Source organism: Etheostoma spectabile, chromosome 16, assembly GCF_008692095.1.
Source record: "Etheostoma spectabile isolate EspeVRDwgs_2016 chromosome 16, UIUC_Espe_1.0, whole genome shotgun sequence".
NCBI lineage: Eukaryota > Metazoa > Chordata > Actinopteri > Perciformes > Percidae > Etheostoma > Etheostoma spectabile.
In genome coordinates, this window is record NC_045748.1 from 14,989,212 (window position 1) to 15,008,233 (window position 19,022).

At 42.1% G+C, this 19,022-nt stretch overlaps 1 protein-coding gene across 5 annotated transcripts in view; it reads left to right on the top strand.

Annotated features, from left to right (window-relative positions):
* The first annotated feature begins 5,371 nt into the window (after positions 1 to 5,371).
* The window catches only part of LOC116704788 (mucin-2), a 33,727-nt gene continuing 20,076 nt past the window's right edge, over positions 5,372 to 19,022 (top strand). The window contains exons 1-2 of one of the 5 annotated variants that reach the window (XM_032540413.1): positions 5,372 to 6,037; positions 12,515 to 16,304. In XM_032540413.1, coding sequence (XP_032396304.1) covers positions 13,321 to 16,304 — 2,984 coding nt within the window. In that variant the 5' untranslated portion in view covers positions 5,372 to 6,037; positions 12,515 to 13,320. The remainder of the gene's footprint in view (positions 6,038 to 12,514; positions 16,305 to 19,022) is intronic. The other 4 variants (XM_032540411.1, XM_032540412.1, XM_032540415.1 and 1 more) reach the window with 4 other exon arrangements.

Sequence of the window (19,022 nt, forward strand, 5' to 3'; positions counted from 1 at the left end):
TCTTCCTACAGCCTAATACCAGTTTTTAGGCTGCCAGATTGGACCCACGTTACTGCAAATTAAACTGAGATGTCAGTGTTTCAAACTCCACCTCTGAAAAGGAACGCTTCTTAGCCGGATTACGTCTGGCCATATTGTAAATAGTAGGGGTGAGGCCTCAAAACCAAGAACATATTTTTATATTAAAAATGATCATAATATTGAAATTATGATCATTTTTAGCCACTGTATTTATCAATATACGATCATTCTTACGCTCTGATTGGTGTGATATGAACGTTTCATTAATCCCAAGTAAAGCCTGTCGTAAGAGGATTTCTGGCTCATATCTGCGCAGGTTTCTATGTTAGGTTGATAAATGAGGGCCATAGTGAATACGCAAACAAACTTGAACTTCTCAAAGCCATTTGTTCTCTTCCTGTCCACTAGATGCCATGTGACTTTCTCCTGTCCCATTCAGCCACTCCCTCCTGCCCTGCAATCTCCACCCACCTGCTTACCTGTTCCCCCTTTCCTCATCAGCCCTGTAGATCTTTAACCAGCCCTTTTCCTCTCACTTCTTGCCAGTTCTTCAAAGTTGCCTTGTGCTTTGTAGTTTTGCTTTCTACCCTCTGTAATCTGTATTCAGTAATCTGGAACTTGTTACCTGCCTGCTTAGAACCTCTGCCTGATCTTTTGGCTTTGGATTTCCTGTCTCTTCTTTGGATTTGTTTGCCTGTTTGAACTACCTCATTATTCCTGTACCTGCCTTCCTGAAAACCTCTACACTCTAAAAAGTAAATGCCTATTTTCTGTAGCTTACTTCCGAATCACTGTTAAATAGTTCAAGTTTTGAAGTGTGTATATATACCTTAACTTTGGTTGTAAATCCCTGAACTGAATCACACCTCTTTCTAACATGGTGCGTGAAAAATTGTGCAGATACACTAAGAGCGATTTAGCGTCGCAAGGAGTTGATGAGATTTATTTTTTGGTGCCATTGGGATTTCTCCTTCTGCAAATGAGTACGTGTTTACAGTAAGTTGTTATTTATTCATAGCTAATGTAATTTTCAGCTAGGATTTATACACTGATATTTTATATACGTTGATATATTGACTGTAGCCATTTGGACAAATATTTAAAAAAAGAAATGAACTGTACAAAATAAAGATTTCACCTTCTTAGTCCAGAGGTGTTCATGCAAATTGTCCTAATTAAAGTATTTCTCGTGGGCTGCAGTTCTAGTGCCAACTTATTAGTTATTGCCAAAATTTTGAAAATATTTTTCTTTTTTAAATCACTCTATTTTTAATGTTTGGAAAGCTGCATATCGAAGGAGAGTAGACCCTTTGATGTGTGCCTAAAAAACATCAAATAAAATGGAACAGATCAGGATGGTTGCTGCATCATCACTTTATCCGCATCATGTACCTGGAGAACATGATACTTCAGTGCTATATTTAAACTATTTTTAATGAATTAGATCAAAAAAGGGTTTCAAATTTTTCTGTCTGTGTCTGTACCGAATGAGCCCTATGGCCCTAGTGAGTCATCTTTTTCTGTGACATTCCTTTAAGATGCTTGGCACCAGTGACATCAGCAGCGCACAGACTCAGAGATGGATTTCATTCATGTAGCCAAGAGCAAACCGAGATATAACACAGGAGGCACAAAATAATCTTGCATCATAATGTGTTTACCCCTTCACTCTGATTACTTACTGAAAATGAACAATCAGTGAATACAAAAGGATCAAATGAGTAAATGTTTAAGGGAAATAGATTTTTTATTTTTTAGAACAACATCACCACCTGGTGGAGAGAGCAATGAAAAAGCTCTCTTGTGCTGAGGCAGTTTTATCTACAGAATCAAAATGAAAACTTCATCATTATGTCACACAGCTCCATACTTATTTAACAGTTTTGCAACTTTTTTGTAAATCACTTTCTAAGACTTATCTGAGGTAGACAAGAGGACCAAGCATTAAGAATGATGCAATGTGTTCGTTCCTTCTGGTGCAAAGCCGCAGCCAGAAATCTCTCTGCTTTCACAGTCTATCTTCATACCCATTTATTATGTTGCCAAGCAGCATTTCTCTTCTGACCTCCAGCCTTGTTTTGAGAAGCGGACGGACACGGAAAGTCATTATTCGGCCCAGAAACAAAGCAGGAAAAGTTCCCTCATCCATCAAAGGAGCTTAAGATCTTTGACAATGTCCTGGGCCCCAGCTCAGCTCAGATCAAAGAGCGAGACGCCAGCTGTAGTCAGGCCCAGCAAATGACTGCCCATTTTGTTCATCCATCATGCTTGAAACTGAGATAGCAAAATAATAAAACCTTTTTCAGGTAATGGCCACAGTTAGATTTTGCCATTAGGCATGTCTCCTATCCTACAACCTTGTATTAGTCTGTGATTGATGACTTGATCTGAGTGTACACTGACGTATCTGCTTAAAATTCACTTTTTTTTTTTTGTAGCCGATCAGACGTAGAGCCTGATTAATGATTGCCAGTAAACTCGTGGTGTTCTTTGGGTGGCTCTGAAAAATATCTGACTGGCTATATGCAGAGAGCTTTTGGATTTAGTTTGAAAAATAAAAATTATAGTTCACAGTACATTTGCAATTTAGCACTCTTGCTGCCCTATCCATACAATAACCCTGAATTTTTCTATGCATGTGCAAAGATACTTGAGGTTAGGCATTGACCTTGAATGGTTTAGTTAGGTTCAGGATAGTCCATTGGTCAGGGTATGGATTAAAAACATCAGGTTTCTGGACTCGATTGAGTAGTGACACACTCTAAACACACAGTACAGCTAAGGCATATGGGAAGATTAAAATTACGACCTGATGACGGCACTATATATTAAGTCAGGATCACCAACGTTATTACAATTCATCCTAAAAGGGACATGAATATCTGTATTAAATTTCATGACCATCAACCCAATAGTTAAGACATTTCATGTGGACTTCATGTTGGTGCTATAGGAAATTGGTTTCATCCTCTTGAGACCATGAACATCTGTACAAATTTTGTGACAATGCATTTTTCAGATAACCCATTGGGGTTTATTTAGCTTTAGAAGCAGAAACCTTACTCAACCCATGAAGGGTTTTTTTCTTTTTTCTTTTTGGTAGACAGCAACAACATGCAGTAAATGCAGTGTATGAATTTAGTAAATACATGGATTTATTTCCAGCTCTTCAACTGTTACGATAAAACTAATATTGGCTAAGAGTCATTACAGTAAGTAATTGTCGTAATTCAGTCTAGGAAATGCAACAGTCTTTATAGTGGCCTATTAGCATTCTCATTTGTTTCATCTCACAAAGCCTGTGCAGAATGCTACTGTGCCTGAAAGTCTCTAAAACTATAAATAACTGCTTTTTAGCTCTTCAGAGATTAGTTGACCCTCACACAACTCCACTATAATCACCAGTAGGACAGTTGAAATGGTGAAGAGCATCATCACAATATAAAGGATGATAAACGGAACACCACCTATAAACTCTGCCAGCCAAAGCTTGTTGTCGTCTGTAAACTCAAGGTCCTCTCTGTAGACGAAAAACTGCTCTGACTGTTTAGAAGCCTCACAGTCTGTCCTTTCATTATCCTCCATCTGCTGCATCACCATGCTGACAGTCTCAGGCACAAACATTCACTGATTCAAACATCACTCGTCTTTCAACCCGTCACAGACGACAAAGTTGCTGCAGCCGTGCAAAGCTCTCAGTGCAGCGTATTATGACCCTGAACACCCCTTCAACCAGTGCGTCACTCTGCTTCAACCCAGCTTCAGGTGCATATCCTGAGGCCTGTTCCTGAGTTATCTGGATAAGTTTGCACAACATGTATTAGTTTTTCATCTCATTTATGGGGGTTCCATGTTTAATTGTCTGATGTTTGGAGCTGAGCATATGATGTACAGACAAAGGTTTTTAAAGCTAATCTAGAATAAGATGGTTAACATTATACCTGATAATATCAACATGTTAGCATTGTTAATCCACTGTCTACTAGTTTTTCAACTACTGTTTACAAGGTTAACAATGAATTTTCCATCTCTGAGGTAATTACAGTGGAGATCCAACGCATTATTATTAGGACATATAGCTAGATACAGTAATAACAACCTATCACTATCTTGTTATATCACATTTATATATCATTATTTTTAGAATGAACTTTTCTCAAAACAGGTTGGTATGTTGTAACAAGAAACCTTGCAGATTGATTTAAATCACTGTGCTGTTGTATAGTTGTGTAAGAATATGCAAAGTTATCCATGCAGTAATGGGCTATCTTATTAGCTAAATGGCTTGACTCCATGTTTCTACATATATTCCATATGTATATCCCATTACAGATCATTATTGCAGTAGATGGCCTGTCCATTACACTCATAACTGTAAATTCTGTGGGAGTAATTGTGTTCTTTCCATTTTATTTGAAATCCATTCAAATGACGATTCCTAGAAATGAGGTCTGAAAGTGTAAAAGTAGAACATCTGAGAGATGTAAGAACAAGATTTATTGGGATGTTAATGTAAGTTTGATAGAGGGAGAGGATATTGGACAAGATAAGTGATCAGAGCTGATAAAATGGGATGAGATGTCTCCGTCCTTAAGGCATTTAGGTGTAGACTTTATCTTCCCATCTCGGCTGCATAGAGTGGTTTCTACCAACCAGCCTCAAATGACAGCCTGTGCAGTTATGATGGGGTTGATGTTCAACAATACAAGAAAAAAAGAATCAGTTTGTTATAGTCATCAAGCCTGGACAAAAACATGCTCAGAACTTCACAGACAGAAGGCAATCTATGCGAAAATACATGATTAATTTAATGCAGATGGTGGTTTGCCTTTTAATTTGCTTGCACAACGCCAACGCATTTTAATTTAACAATGCCTGAAAACAGTGGCGCGGTTTAACCTTCAATGACTGTGGATCTGCCTCTGCTTCAATGGGCCATTGTCCATGTGTCTCTATTATCCTGCTGGTCATGGTTCCCCAGGTCTGCCCCCGCTCACATGGGAGATATCTGTACAATAATTCTACCTGTCTGTTCCTATCTCCTTCTCCATACTTCTCTCCCCCTTCTTTTTCTCTCTCTCTCTCTCTATCCATGACCTTTCTGCATTCCTCTCCAGCTGACCTTGGTGTCCTGTCAGCTCTTCAGTTTTCCCCACCTCACACTACTAGCTGCTCTCTACTACCAGCCCCCCCTTAACCACCCCATGCCCCTCATTTCCACCCCTTACTGACTGCTTTTTCCCTCCCTGTCCCCTGGTTCTGCCCCCTGGATTGCTCCCCTCTCTCCACCCCGCTCCTCGCTGTCTCCCTCTTTGCTCTCTGCAGCTGTACATACTCTGCTTTTTAATTAGACTTACTCTCTAGCTCCACCTCCGACTGCCTCCCATTCTCCATCCCACCCCCCACCCCCCACCTCCTCCCTCCCTCCCTTCCTTTGCATACAAGGATACAGGGGCTTGCATGGCGACATGGAGAGGAGGTCATAATGAAGACACGCAGCAAGCAAGGGGGAGAGAGGAAAAAGAAACAAGACAGGAGAAACTGAGAGGAGCATCTAAGAGGGTAACTGCCTGTTTGCTCACTCTTTCCTTCTTGCTCCCCCTCCTGTCCATTCACTTCCACTCACAGCACAAACGCTCAGGCAGCTAGGTAGACACAGCGGAGCTCAGAGCTCTGAGGGATTGATAAAAAGGTTCCCACGTGAAAGGCATGAATCCACAGATGAAGAGGAGAGTGAGATAGAAAAAGACACAACCAGAGAGGAAAGGAGAAAGAGGAAAGGAAAGGGAGACGAGAGGAGCAGATGGACTCTATACAGAGGAAAGGAAGCAGTGTGAAGCTCACCAAGCAGCCGTGACAGAGAATAACAAGAGAAACGGTGGGAATAAGAGCAAACATGAACGCCGGAGGGATGGAAGAATGGGCTGAAGAGACGTGAAGGAATAGCAGAGAAGAGGAGCGAGCATTTGTGGGAGAAAGAGACAAGACAGAAGGGAAACAGGAAGAGAGAGATGTGGTATGTGTGACTCAGTTCTGTGTCCTGATGGAAGATAGTACAGCAATCTTCCCAATCAGCCTTCTCTCAGCACCACCATAGAGATAACAAAGTGATAAAGATCAGGGCTGAGGACAGACTAAAAACATCACACAAGTATCTGCTTTCATTTTTTGGGAGTTGGTGTTAGCAACGAGTCTCTTTTACTCACTGTTTTGTTTTGGCTCTTTTTACATTCTGCTAAATTGTGCAATGAAAAGAGAGGCAGTGCGCGTACTTGCATGTGTGCATGCACGTGCATACATTTGTTTATGTGTTTGGCAGGTGTGTGTGGTGTGCGTACGTGCATATTTATTCTGACAATGGGGGTGTGTTCATGTGCTCATTGTGTGTGTGTGTGTGTGTGTGTGGGGGTGTTTTTGTGTGTGCGTGCTGAAATCCAGTGAAATGGGATCGTACGTGTGTGTGTTTTTGATACTGGGCTTTGCTTTACTGCAGGTGTGGGAGTTATTTTCCGAGATGGTGCGGCTTTATGAGAAGCTTTAAAGAGTGAGGAGCTTAGATTGGTCTGTCAGTGATGTAGCTTTGCAGATTCCAGCAACGTGCTTTCATTGCATATTTGTCATGAGTAGGACTGTGTGTGTGTGTGTTTGTGTGTGTGTTGGGGGCGGTGTACGCAGAAAGTTTGAGGAGGAGACGGCACTGAGTGAGGGAATTCCGTGTGTTTGTGTGTGTTTGTATGTGTGTGTTTCAATGCATGCTCTTTTCAATTAAAGTGTAAAATTGTTAATACACTTCAATAATGCTAATGTGCTTTTACAATATGCATTTTAATTTGCACATCATTCACAACTCTCAATTAACTGATCTCATAGTAACCTTGTCACTGAAACACATGATACAAAGGTATTTGCATATGCACTCACCATGCACAGGTGCACATTTGTGCACACACACACACACATTTGCTTTGTGAAAAAAATGCTGTGCTGTTAATCTCGTCTGTCATCACACAACTCTTTGCTCTTGTTCTCTCACTATATAGCCCTTCAATCTAATCTCATCAGCATGCCTTTTAAGGTCACTCACTGCTGTTATATATCTAACATTTAATCCTTTTCTCATATAGCTTATAAATCTGTCTTCTGTCTCCACCACTTAATTTTCTCTCTATACCCAACTGAAGTTAATGTACTTCTCTCTCAAACTTTTACTGTCTTTTACTCCACGCTTTGTGAATCTGTCTTTCTGCTGGCACGGGGTTTTCGTTGGACTGGCAGCAGCCGGCCTTTATAGGTAACACACCATGATGTATTCTTGGGACATTAGTTTGGACAGGGACATTGCAGCACGACAGCCCAGCAGAGAGTAACCCTCAGGGAGCAGTGTGCGCTGTATGTACCTACATGTAGGGTGCTGCTGTGCACTGGACATGTCCGTCTAGCCACCTGTGCTGCCGATTTTTCATACAAAGACCTTTGGAAGATTCTTCTCTAAATTCTGTGGCACAGAAACACACAAGCCAGTACATAAAAGAACTAACCAGCCAGAGATACAAGACAATTAAGCTGCAGAAGGTGTTTGAAAAATAAAACAATATTTACTCTGGCTTTCTTTCACAGATACCCAAACATTCTCAAATTTGCTTACAGTTGGTATGCTTATCACAATCCATTGGCCTACATATAGGGATTTCATATTAGGCAGAGGATTTTGGTCAGAGTAGGACAGATGGGACAAATCATTTCTGGCACTCGCACTCTGAAAGTTAGAAGTAATCCGGCCATCCTTCAAGGAAATTGGAACAAGTAGGGTGGCCGATGAGCTGGCCTTTGACTTTGCAAGCTGACATTTGTCTTTGTGTGTTTATAGTTCAAGTGATGTTTGACCTTGAAATATTTTCATCCTGTGCTGTTATATGAATGAAAAGAACATTACAGTAGAGTATTAAAATGACAAACATGCAAATATTGACAAAGTTAGATTCTGTCTAAACAACAGCCCTTCGGAGCATCAAGAAGACATTGCATTTTTTTGTATTAATTCTATAGATTTTTAGACCTCTGACTAAAAGTAACTAATTTGTAAAATTGTCTATCAAAACAAAACCAGCATAGAGTGCACCAACTTTCCTCAGTAATTTGTGTGGATTTCATTATGACATTTGAACCTTTTTAGTCCGCTTCCTCTGTATTGCCACCGACCTCTACAACTTTTTTAGTTAGTCAAATAGACATGAAAAACATGCTCTGTGAAGTGAAAAGGACTATCAGGCTAAAACCTCTTGGCTAAAAACAAATGTTAAACTAACCAGTACACTCTTAAACCTGCTATAACTGACTTTTTTGGCCACTTGAGGGCAGCAAAAAGGGCTGTAATCACACTGACATATCGACTTTTAAGCAGTGACTTTAAATATTAACAGTCTATGCTTTTAAGTATATATATGGTGAACTTATTAGCAAATACTGGCTTATTTACACATCCAGCAGTTAAAGGTGCTCTAAGCAATGTTGAGTGACGTTACTTCTTGTTGACGTTCAAAGTATTCTCAAACAAAATTAGACTAGCTTGCTCCTCCCTCCTCCTCATCCCTTCCCCTCCCTTTTGTGCTTCTGCGCACGAACCCCCCCAACCCCCACCCTCCTTCTTGTCGGTTATTGGCTGGAACGCTGGAACACAGTTTGTGTATCTTTGTGGTGCAGGTGGGCACAGTATGTTTTTCTTGCCGTTTGTAGACCCTTTTATTTACAGTGTGTACTGGGGACAGGCAGCTTGCGGATACTGAGATGTTTGCTGTATGTGACAAATGTTGTGGCCTAAAACACGCGTGACATCGCTTCGAGCACCTCTAAAGAGCAACATTATCATTCACTTAGTTGGGATTCTGGCCACCTGATGAATATAAGCCCAACATTCCCTCTCTTTGAGCTCTGTTTTGGTCTCTACCAACTCTTAAGGAGATATCTGTCTCTTTAGCTGCTGAATGCTTCACTGTGTTGACCAGCTAGTTGCTAATAGTTTCTGTATTTTCTATTGTTGGTGGCTGACAGAGCTACAGAACTGAAATGCGGGTAGACGCACTCAGCCGTGGTAGTTACCATTTTGGTGATAACTTTATTTCGATGAAGGAAATAAACCATCCAAGTCTTCTGTTTGTAGAAGCCATATGGGTGAAACATGGCTCGCTGTGAAGGGTGACTGTAACTGGCCAAGCCGAATGTTAGTACACAGTCCTACACATACAAACAGACAAACAAACCAGTATTTACATCTTGCTGTTATTACACAAGTGTCTGACAGGAATACCAATGGTTGTGTTCACTGTGATGCCTCGGGTATATAATGAATTAAGAATCGTAATTTAATGTGTTCTTTGTGTTATTCTATTTGCTTTAAGCATGATCAGGCTTAAGATTTCATCAGTCAGCAGCAGCTGCATTACTGTTTGCAGCCCCCCCTCCCCTCCGTGAGCTGTGAAGATGATACCTTTACTGATGCTTTTTACTATTTTCTGAAAACAATTTGTGAAAGCTATTTCTTGTTTACACAGGTCAGCTTTTCTTATGAATGCATGTGGATCTGAATACATACAAAGTCCTTTATGGGCTGCATCTGCATTTTTTTTCATGTGCTTCCTGGTTTTATTAAATAAAACCAAACAGTCCCGTTTGAGACATTGCTGTGCTGCACACAATTCTTACCTAACAAAATATTCCTAAATCGGCAACTCTCAAAGAGTTGTTCCTGAATTTGAGTTGACTTTGGACAAGATTGCAAACACCAAAAAGGGTTCTGCGCTTTACATCTGTTCTGGGAGCTGACTGTGTTGTAAATTCCTTTGACAGAGCGCAGGTATAACTCTTACCCTTCCTTTCGCTCACAGGGCCAATAACTGATCATATAGCTTTTCTTAGTTCCTCTCCAGTTCCCCCTTAAATGCCCTGACACGCTGATGCTCCTGATTTACCACTTCACTGAACCCTAACCATGACATTTCCTCTGCTGCCAGAGGTTGTCTCATAGCATCTCTAAATATAACCAAGCATGTCTACCTCCTCTCTCTCCTCTTCCTCTCTGTGCCTCCTCTTCATCTCTTTCCTGTCTGACAAATTTTAGCGTGCCTAGACAATCCGATCTGACATGCCTTTACATAACAATTCAATCCACAGCACCTTCCACATCCTCAGCACAGTGAGACCCAAAGGTGTGTTATTTGCATGGATGCAATTCTCAACATCCTTTAAATAATATTGTTAGATCTGTGCAACCAGACTCTTGGCTTCTCGTGTTTTGAACGCATCAGATATGTTTCTTAGAGTCAGCCGGCTTTGCATAGGAAGATCAGATGTGACCTTAGCATTATCAACACACACACACAGGAAAGAGAATAGAAGCCTAAATCCACACCAAAGCCTTGTCAGAGAAGTAGGCAGCTAGCAAGGAGGCTGTGGTATATCTTAAATAATAACCTAAAAGAGTTATGACCCTTGCTGGCATTATGCAGTTGCACACCTTCCGACTCCTGCCTGGTGATTTATCTTTTGTCTGCCAATAAAGCTCAACATGAAAATGTCACATGTGGGAAAGAGCTGGCCTCAGCCACAGCAGTGAGTCCGTGCAGCATTAAGAGGATCTGGATTCATTAAACTGTCAGCGTAAATTTTGATCCGAAGGTAGTTTGCAGACCAAGAAGGAGGAATTGTGTTGAGTGTGGGATGCGGGACAAAAAAGATGTTGCGGGGAGAATGTGGCAGAGCAAGTGATGGTGGAGAAGGAGGAAAGATAAAAGTGTCAGTGGTGAGGAAAAAGGGGAGGGAAAGGAAGGAAGATAGAAAGAGGGTAAGATCAGGATGACAACCCATAGAATGAGTGAGGGAAATGGTCCTAAGATTGGTGGATGAAACTCAGAGGAAAATCTGTCAGGGTGAATGTTGAAAGTAGTGCTTTTTACAGGAAATGGGTAGGAAGACTGATGACCAGAGTGAAATGTAAGACTAATGAAAAATAGGAGCAGTGGAAACGATTTTATCCAGGGAGAAAATTATCAAGGTCAAATGGACAGTGTAGATCAATAATATGCTATATATATATATATATATATATATATATATATATATATATATATATATATATATATATATATATATATATATATATATATATATATTTGCTTTTGTTGTTTAGCCTCTGTAGATCATGATCAGTCCTCCTTAGTGTACTATCTCCCATTTGGTATTCTGTGTGAATCACAAGCATCTCATCTGCAGCTATAGACACTGAAGTGATAAGAAACTGAAATGAGAAGGAATCCTGAGGTTTGTTTTTAAATCGATTCATATATCTGAGTGTGTATGGTTGATGTTTCCCCTCAAGGCTCTGTCAGCTGTGACTTTAATCATAATTAATCCTAATAACCAAGTTTTTAAAAGGAGATTGATGGTGGGGGCACGGTTGTGACAAAGATCCTCCTTTTCAGAGCCAGAGATAGAAAAAGATGAAAACAGAGGACGTAAATAAAAGTGGCAGCCCCTCGGGTATCTTTCTCCCTAAATAACCTGGGAGCTGTGAAGGAGTCACTAATTACCCCTCCCACAGAAAAGAGGGGAACAGAGTAACAGCCAGTTACACTCACACACAGAATTTGCCCGGGCCTTTCAGTGTCAGAGGCTATCACAAGGAGATAACAAGGCACAGATCCATAGATCGTGTAAGACAAACGACAGCATCACGCCTGACTGCCAGTGGCACAAACAGGAAATGGAAGTGATATATATACGTATAAAAGCCATAGATCATCAAAAACAGGCCGCAGAATCAGTGTGACGAGAACATACTACTTAATACAGCAAGGCAGACAGACTGTCACACAGTGACCAGATGAATCAGAAAAGATGTCACCATGGCAGATCGTCAAGAAGCTGATAACAGGGCCACAGACGGTTAAACATGGCGGAAAAGAAAAATCTGTAAGACACACTCATATGAGGAATAACCATCACAATGTGTGCCCATGAACAGGAATAATACTGAATACGACCAGAACTGCTGCCACTGCCACAATACAGCTACTTTTAACAATAATGTAAGTGTATACATGTGTACAAAGGACATATTTCAGATATAAAAAAGGGATTACAGAGAGAGGAATATCAAATACACAAACTATGAGTTACCCTTCAGCCAATGTGAATAGGTCTTAATTACAATCTCTTTTCACTTGTTTTTTGTGGATGTTCTTCTGGTACGTAGTGTTTTTCCCTATACCCTGTTTTTCTTTTGTCATCTACATCCTTTCATTACTTTTTTTGAATTGATGTCTTTTTTCCATTCTTTGTTGACCCTGCACTCATTCATTTTTAAAATAGCTGCCTATCTTATATCGCCTTCATTATCCCGAGGAACATGCACATTGTGTTTCAGTGGAAGTGCATAATATGGAAAAATTACACTCTCTTACTCCTTTTATTTCTCTCTTTGTCTTTCTGCTCTCTTTAGGAACTCACGCTGTCTGCAACCATGAGAGAATGAGTCACTGAGAGAAGAGCTGAGAAAAAAAGAAACCAAGAGAGAGCGATAAAATCAAAAGGAAGAGACGGAGAGCAAAAAAAAAGTTAAAACAGATAGGCCATTATGGGGAAGTACGCAGGTCCATCCCATACTTTGGCCATCCAATCTCCTGAGGGCCCAGGGGACACAGCAGGTGGAGAAGGAGGGGCCGCCAAGTAGACAAGCCAATGTGATGGACACAGAAAGGATGGACAGGCTGCATTTTCTTCCTTCCTGCTTATTTGCCGGTAACCTCTCTGGCATCAAGAGTTTGTCTCCCTGGAAAGTTAAAGAGAAATAAGAAGCAAGAAGTGCATAACTTCAGAAGACATGGGAGAGTATGGACACGTTTCACATGCTTATTCTAAAGAGTATTTGATGCTGCATATATTTATTTTTGTACAGGGGAAATTATTTCCTAGCTGTGCTTAATATTACTACTCCTTGAACTGTGATTACAGTAATCCATCCTTTCTAAAGGATAATTTTAGTTGGAGAAGAAAGTCCTTGGTGTAACATTTGAGATAACCTGAGCAGCTGCACACAATCCTGTGAAAAAGTTTATCTTATAAACTATATTCTGTGATAAAACTAGAACCCAGTCAATCAATTGTACAGATCTTTCACTGTTATAATGAATATATAGTATAGGGGAGATTACTTTCCTTGTTGATGCACTGACACAACTAGGCCTTCACAACATCAAACTTCCCGCGGAGCCTGTGGATGTTGACGGAGCGAGAGAGACAAGAGAAATGGTGAGCAAAGAGCCCAACCACTTGCTTACAGGCCAAACCAATGGCAAGAGCACCTTGGGGGACAAGTTGCCTGGGACAATGACTGTGCGCTCTGTGCTCCTCAATCGAGACTCTCCAGATATTGAGAGCCGCCTCAAGCGCCGCCGCAACCGCACCCACCAGGTACGCTTTAAAGACCTGGAGGATGGCAGCAGCAGCAGTGGCAACAGTGGAACAGGAGAAAACAATAGCCATCAGAAGCCTGCCACAAATAGTGACAGTCCACATCCTCAACGCAAACACAGCAGCAGGTCCCCCAAGCCATGGACTGACAGGGATGGACCACAGATTCAGAGTTTACCTGGCCAAACCTCTGTGGTGGGGGCTGTGCGTGGGGACATGGCAAGTACTATAGAGGTAGTGGCTGCTTTCTTAGCCAGGGCCCCTCCTCATCCATTGACACCGGGCCCTACACGTCGATGCTGGGCACCACCACAGACTAACTCCCTAACGTTGCCAATGACACGCAGGCCCAGTACGAGCACCAGCACAGCCATCCAGACCTCCCCATGCCTTAAAAAGCCCCAGTCCCTCTCTTCCACCCACACACGTAGCCACAGCATCGGGGACTCAGTGGGCATGGATGGGGATGATGAGCATGACTCCCAAGATGAATACCTTGCGCACAACCATGTGTTGGTGCCTAGGTCCAAGGATCAAAATGGTCCTCCTGGGCCTGGGGATCCAACTGTGGTGGAACGGAGGTCTAAAGCCTCCAAGACAGACATCAAATCAGCTGTTAGTGTGGTTAAAAGCTTCAGGCACAGCTGCCCCCCTTCAGTGCTTCCCAACACTGAGCCATTTCACTGTTCCTCTATGTCTTGTCGAGATGGCGCCAAGCGTCAGGGAAGCAGCACTCCCTCAGTAGTCAGGAGGAGAAAGCGGCTGAATAGGACAACAAGTGATCCTGGAAAGGAAGTGCACTTTTGCACCACTCTCACTCAGACTGAAAGCCCCAGTCCATCCCTGCCACCCTCAAATACCAAACTCTGTACCACTCTAGTTCAAACTGAGAGCCCTTTCCCACATCAAAATTCAAAGTATTGTACCACCCAAAGTCAAACTGAGAGCCAACATATATCTCTACCTTTGGATAACAAACAATGCACAACTCCAATTCAAATCTCCAACTCTCGCCCAACCCTACCTCCAAATGCGGAACAGTGCACCACTAAAAAAAAAACAGACTCGCCTTGTCACTTTGTCACTCCAAATCATGAACCGTGCACTACCCAGACACAAACTTGCAGGCTCTGTGCTTCCCCACCTCTGACGATATCACTGAGTGCAATGCAAATTCAATCGGAGAGTCCTGTATCCCCAACTGTGACTCAAGACCCTCCCACCACCCAAATAACTACTGTGCCTTACTGTTCCTCTGACCCACCTACAAGTGCACCAAAACAGACCCCGGAACACTGCGCTAAACCACCTTCCTCCTCTCCAACCAAACCAGTTTGCACCACCCCACCTCCACCCATAGCACTGCCCATTCCTTGCTCCACTTCTGCATTTACTGTTGTCCAACACCCTATCCCCTATTATACCGTTGTGTCGCCACCAACAACCCCCAGCACAGCTGTTGTCTGCTCCAGTCCTTCCTCAACTGCACCATCATGCACCACCCAAATCTGCACCTCCCCTATCTCAAACATAGTATCATCAGCTCCCCTAACCTCTTCCACCCCTACAGCGACTGTAACCCCCAATATAACTCCCTTTGACCCCATTAGCCATCCAACCACTGCCCCAAACGTAACACATCAGCCACCACACAATGCATCAAATGCTACACCTCCTACAAATTTAACACCATGCACATTTGTAACTCAAACTGCCCTGTCATGCACCTCCATATCATATTACTCTACTACACATTCGGTTAGTCACCATGCCCCTCACCCTAATTCTGCAACACCTTCTTATGCCACTCTCATACAAACTGTGTCTCATTGCAACATTCCATGTCAAGCTCTGCAAAATACCTCTTCTTCCATCACAGGCATAACCCCCTACTCCTCTCCAGTCCCCAAATTAAAATCTTGCACTTCTCCGCCTCCACTTGTGAAAACATATGCACCCAATCTTCCTAATGCACAACAATGTGCTACACCAACTAAAGCTGTTCCTCTTTATTCTTCCACATTTCGTGCTGCACCACCTTATACGCCCCCCTCTCAGGCGCCCTACAACGCTCAGGATAAGAGGGGCATTCGACTTCCACCTCCTCCCCCGCCACCTCCACCTTACACTCCACGCAAAAAGGGAAGTGATCCACCAGGTCATGTAATCCGAACACCCATGCTCAGGGCAGACGGCATGGCCAACAACAAAGATAAAGATGGGAAAAATGAAAAAAAAGAAGATATAAAATGCACAGACTCACCCAAGCTCTGTGAGAGAGCCAGCTCTCTGAAGCACAGAGCTCAAACTCCGCCAGTTGCTGTGATGAAGGGAGAGAAGCAGTCCTCCTCATCCTCCTCCTCTCCTGCCAAGGCCTGTTTTAAGTCCAGCTGTCTCAGCTCAGCCCAGGCTCAGCTTGGGGCACTACACAAAATGCTCTGCTCAGGACCCAATGCCAGGCCCAACACCCCCAACAGCCAACATCCTCTCCCTCCAAACCAGCAGGGTTGCTCTGGAGCTAGGGGCTGCTGTGCTTCTGGTGAGCGGTCTACAGCTGGGCCCCTGACTGCCACCCAGGCTGACACACTAAGACAGGTCCAGGAAATTCTGGGAGGGTTGGTGTCTGGAGCCAGGTGTAAACTGGACCCATCCCGGGTAACAGAAAAGCTCCTGGGTCCAAATGGACCCCTGCATGACATCCGTAACCTGCAGACTCAGCTCCACAGCCTGGAGGGGGTACTGGAGACTAGCCAGAACACCATTAAGGTCCTGCTGGATGTCATTCAAGACCTTGAGAAGAAGGAAGCTGAGAGAGACGGGTGAGGCAATATTATACATATATGTGTGTATATGTATATATGTATGTGTATATATATATATATATATATATATATATATATATATATAAATTTAAAAAAAAGTTACTCCTACACACTGACTCTATAGGACACATTTATTTTAATCAACAGTGTTTGGAGCTCAGTCAGATTAGGTTGTAATACTTATTACATAACAAAATAGCATTCTTCCCTGTGTGCTTTAAGATAATAAACATCCAACTACCAATAACAGTAGTTGTCTGAAGGCTTTCACACTTGCATTTAATTAGTCCTGGGCTGACCTAGGCCACGTTTAGACCTCCACTGTGTCAATGGGTTGGCCACCCATTGACACAGTGGAGGTGCCAAGAATACCAGGCATGCAGAGAGCTTTTGCAAAAAAGAAATGCAGGGTTGCAATGCAACTGTGTATTTTATTGTTTACCCCATGATGACAACATATATTGCGTATATATATATATATATATAACCTATAAACCTTTATGATAACTTTATAAATGTTATGAAATCCTTTCTCATAGTATTATAAACTGTTGTTCAGTGATTTGGCCTTTGATAAGTCTTCAAATTCATTGATCTACTACTCGAATGGACCTTTCTGGATTTGTCTCACCAGTTCCTGAAACAGCACACCCACACCAATGCAGCCTCTTTTGTTGTTGTTTTTTGCTTCTAGGGCTCACTGCACACAATTTAGGCACACAGTTACCATGTCACAACAATTTGATTGGACAAGGAAAGAGCCACCTTCACTGAATGGATAAATTCAATGTTCTAGACTCAGTTCACAAAAAAGATATGTTTACCATGTTTCTGGTTCATGTTCACGTAAAAAGTGGGGTTTAGTATAAGGCTTCACACTGATATATGTAAGACAGTGTTAACTCTGGTAAAACAATTCCTTGATCAACGCATTTTACGTATGAAAGTTCACATTGTAGGGCGGTATTTTTTTTGCAATTTATGTCCAAGTTGGTGTTCAAAGGTAGAGTTAACAGTACTGTGTAATGTTGCATAGCCCAAAAGGGGTTTGTCTGGGTTTAAATATTGTGTGAAAAGCCCGAGGCCAAAACTGGAGCTATCCCACATTTGAAGTTGTAAATGTAAAATGACTGAAAGCCGTAGGCTGCTTAACCCAGGGCTAACGGGGGCTCTCAGCCCAGGGACAAGTGTAGTGTGAAAAGCCATCTGGTAATCTGTGGCCAACTTTAACATTGAGTCTTCTATTAACCCTTTATTGGACAATAGATGGATGGATGGATGGATGGATAGATAGAAAAAGGCAAGGAGGGAAAAATGATTGATACAAGTAGAAAACAGGAAAGGAGGGAAGAATGAACAGTGGATTATGAGTGCCTGGTATTTTGGAGACCTGGAAAGTAAATGTCAGCATGTAGCCTAAGTGCCTGCTGTTTTATTCCCAGACAGTTAATTTCTCAAGTGAGCATCTGCTTCTCTCCACATACAAAAAAGGAGGGGCTGGCATTATAATGTGATCATAGCCTTGCACTAAAAGATTGTCTTCTCTCTCCTGGAGTGAAGTTGACAAGTGGGTTGTTGTAGGCAGAATATTCTTCAAACGGAATATCCACCACCCAGCAGTAATAACCTTGCTGCATCATGTGCTTTGTATATTACAGATAGATGGTTGTTGTGCCTAAGCTTTGCAGTGATGCAGCTCCTCTATTTATAGCCAGCATTTCAAATACTTTGGCAACAAAGCTGTGCAGACAGAACACAATGTAAATTTGGTAAGAATGAGAAGGCAAGAGAGACTGAAGTGACTGAAACAGCAAGGCGAGCAATAGACACAGAAAAAGGGATACTAAACTGAAATAAACCCAGAAGGCAGGGGAGCATCTGTAGTTATTTTTATGAAGATTCATGTCAGTCATGAAACCCTCAATCTCAACTCTTGATATGTATGAATGTATGTCATGTCAGACGACAGGGAGCGGTAACTTGATTGCACTCATTTCGCGGCAGCCCTTTTCTCATGCATGTATGCAGCAGGCGGGGACAGATAGAAATCAGTATTTGGCTGTCATGTTGGTGGTTTCAGATGTGCCATGCCTCTTAGTGTAAACCCTTTACCATTCTCATCAAGTCTTTAATTAATCTGCTTTCTACAATGTAAGCAGCTTAGTAATTTCTCCCTCCTTATCACAAAATAGTACATGATGTGGGGATGAGAGGAATCTTATAGGACAAGATAAACATAGATAGATGTGTGTCTACTGTGTGAATTTATGGAAAGGCTTAACTGATGTCTGAGCACCATAATCCAAATCATACTCCTAACACTAATGCCAACACTATACTTTGCATACTTTTGAACCTTTTTGACCGCTAGCCTTCTATCCCATAAAGTGACACATCTTGCATGTTCCAGTGTATATATATAGAAAAATATAGAATTTAGTGATGGGGCTAAGTATAATGCATGCATATTTGACTTTTTCCTCATATGCATTGTTTCATGCCTGGGGTAATATAGTGACTCATGGCTTACGTAACAGCCTGAGCCTGGTGGAGGGGGGATCTTTCATTAAATAATGATCAGGGGTGATTTCAGAGAGGATTAGATTGGTGTATTTGCAGGGATGTGTGTGCCAGAAAGTTGGTTCAACAAGGGAAACGATAACCTAAATATGTCTGTTGGCTCACACACACACACACACACACACACACACACAC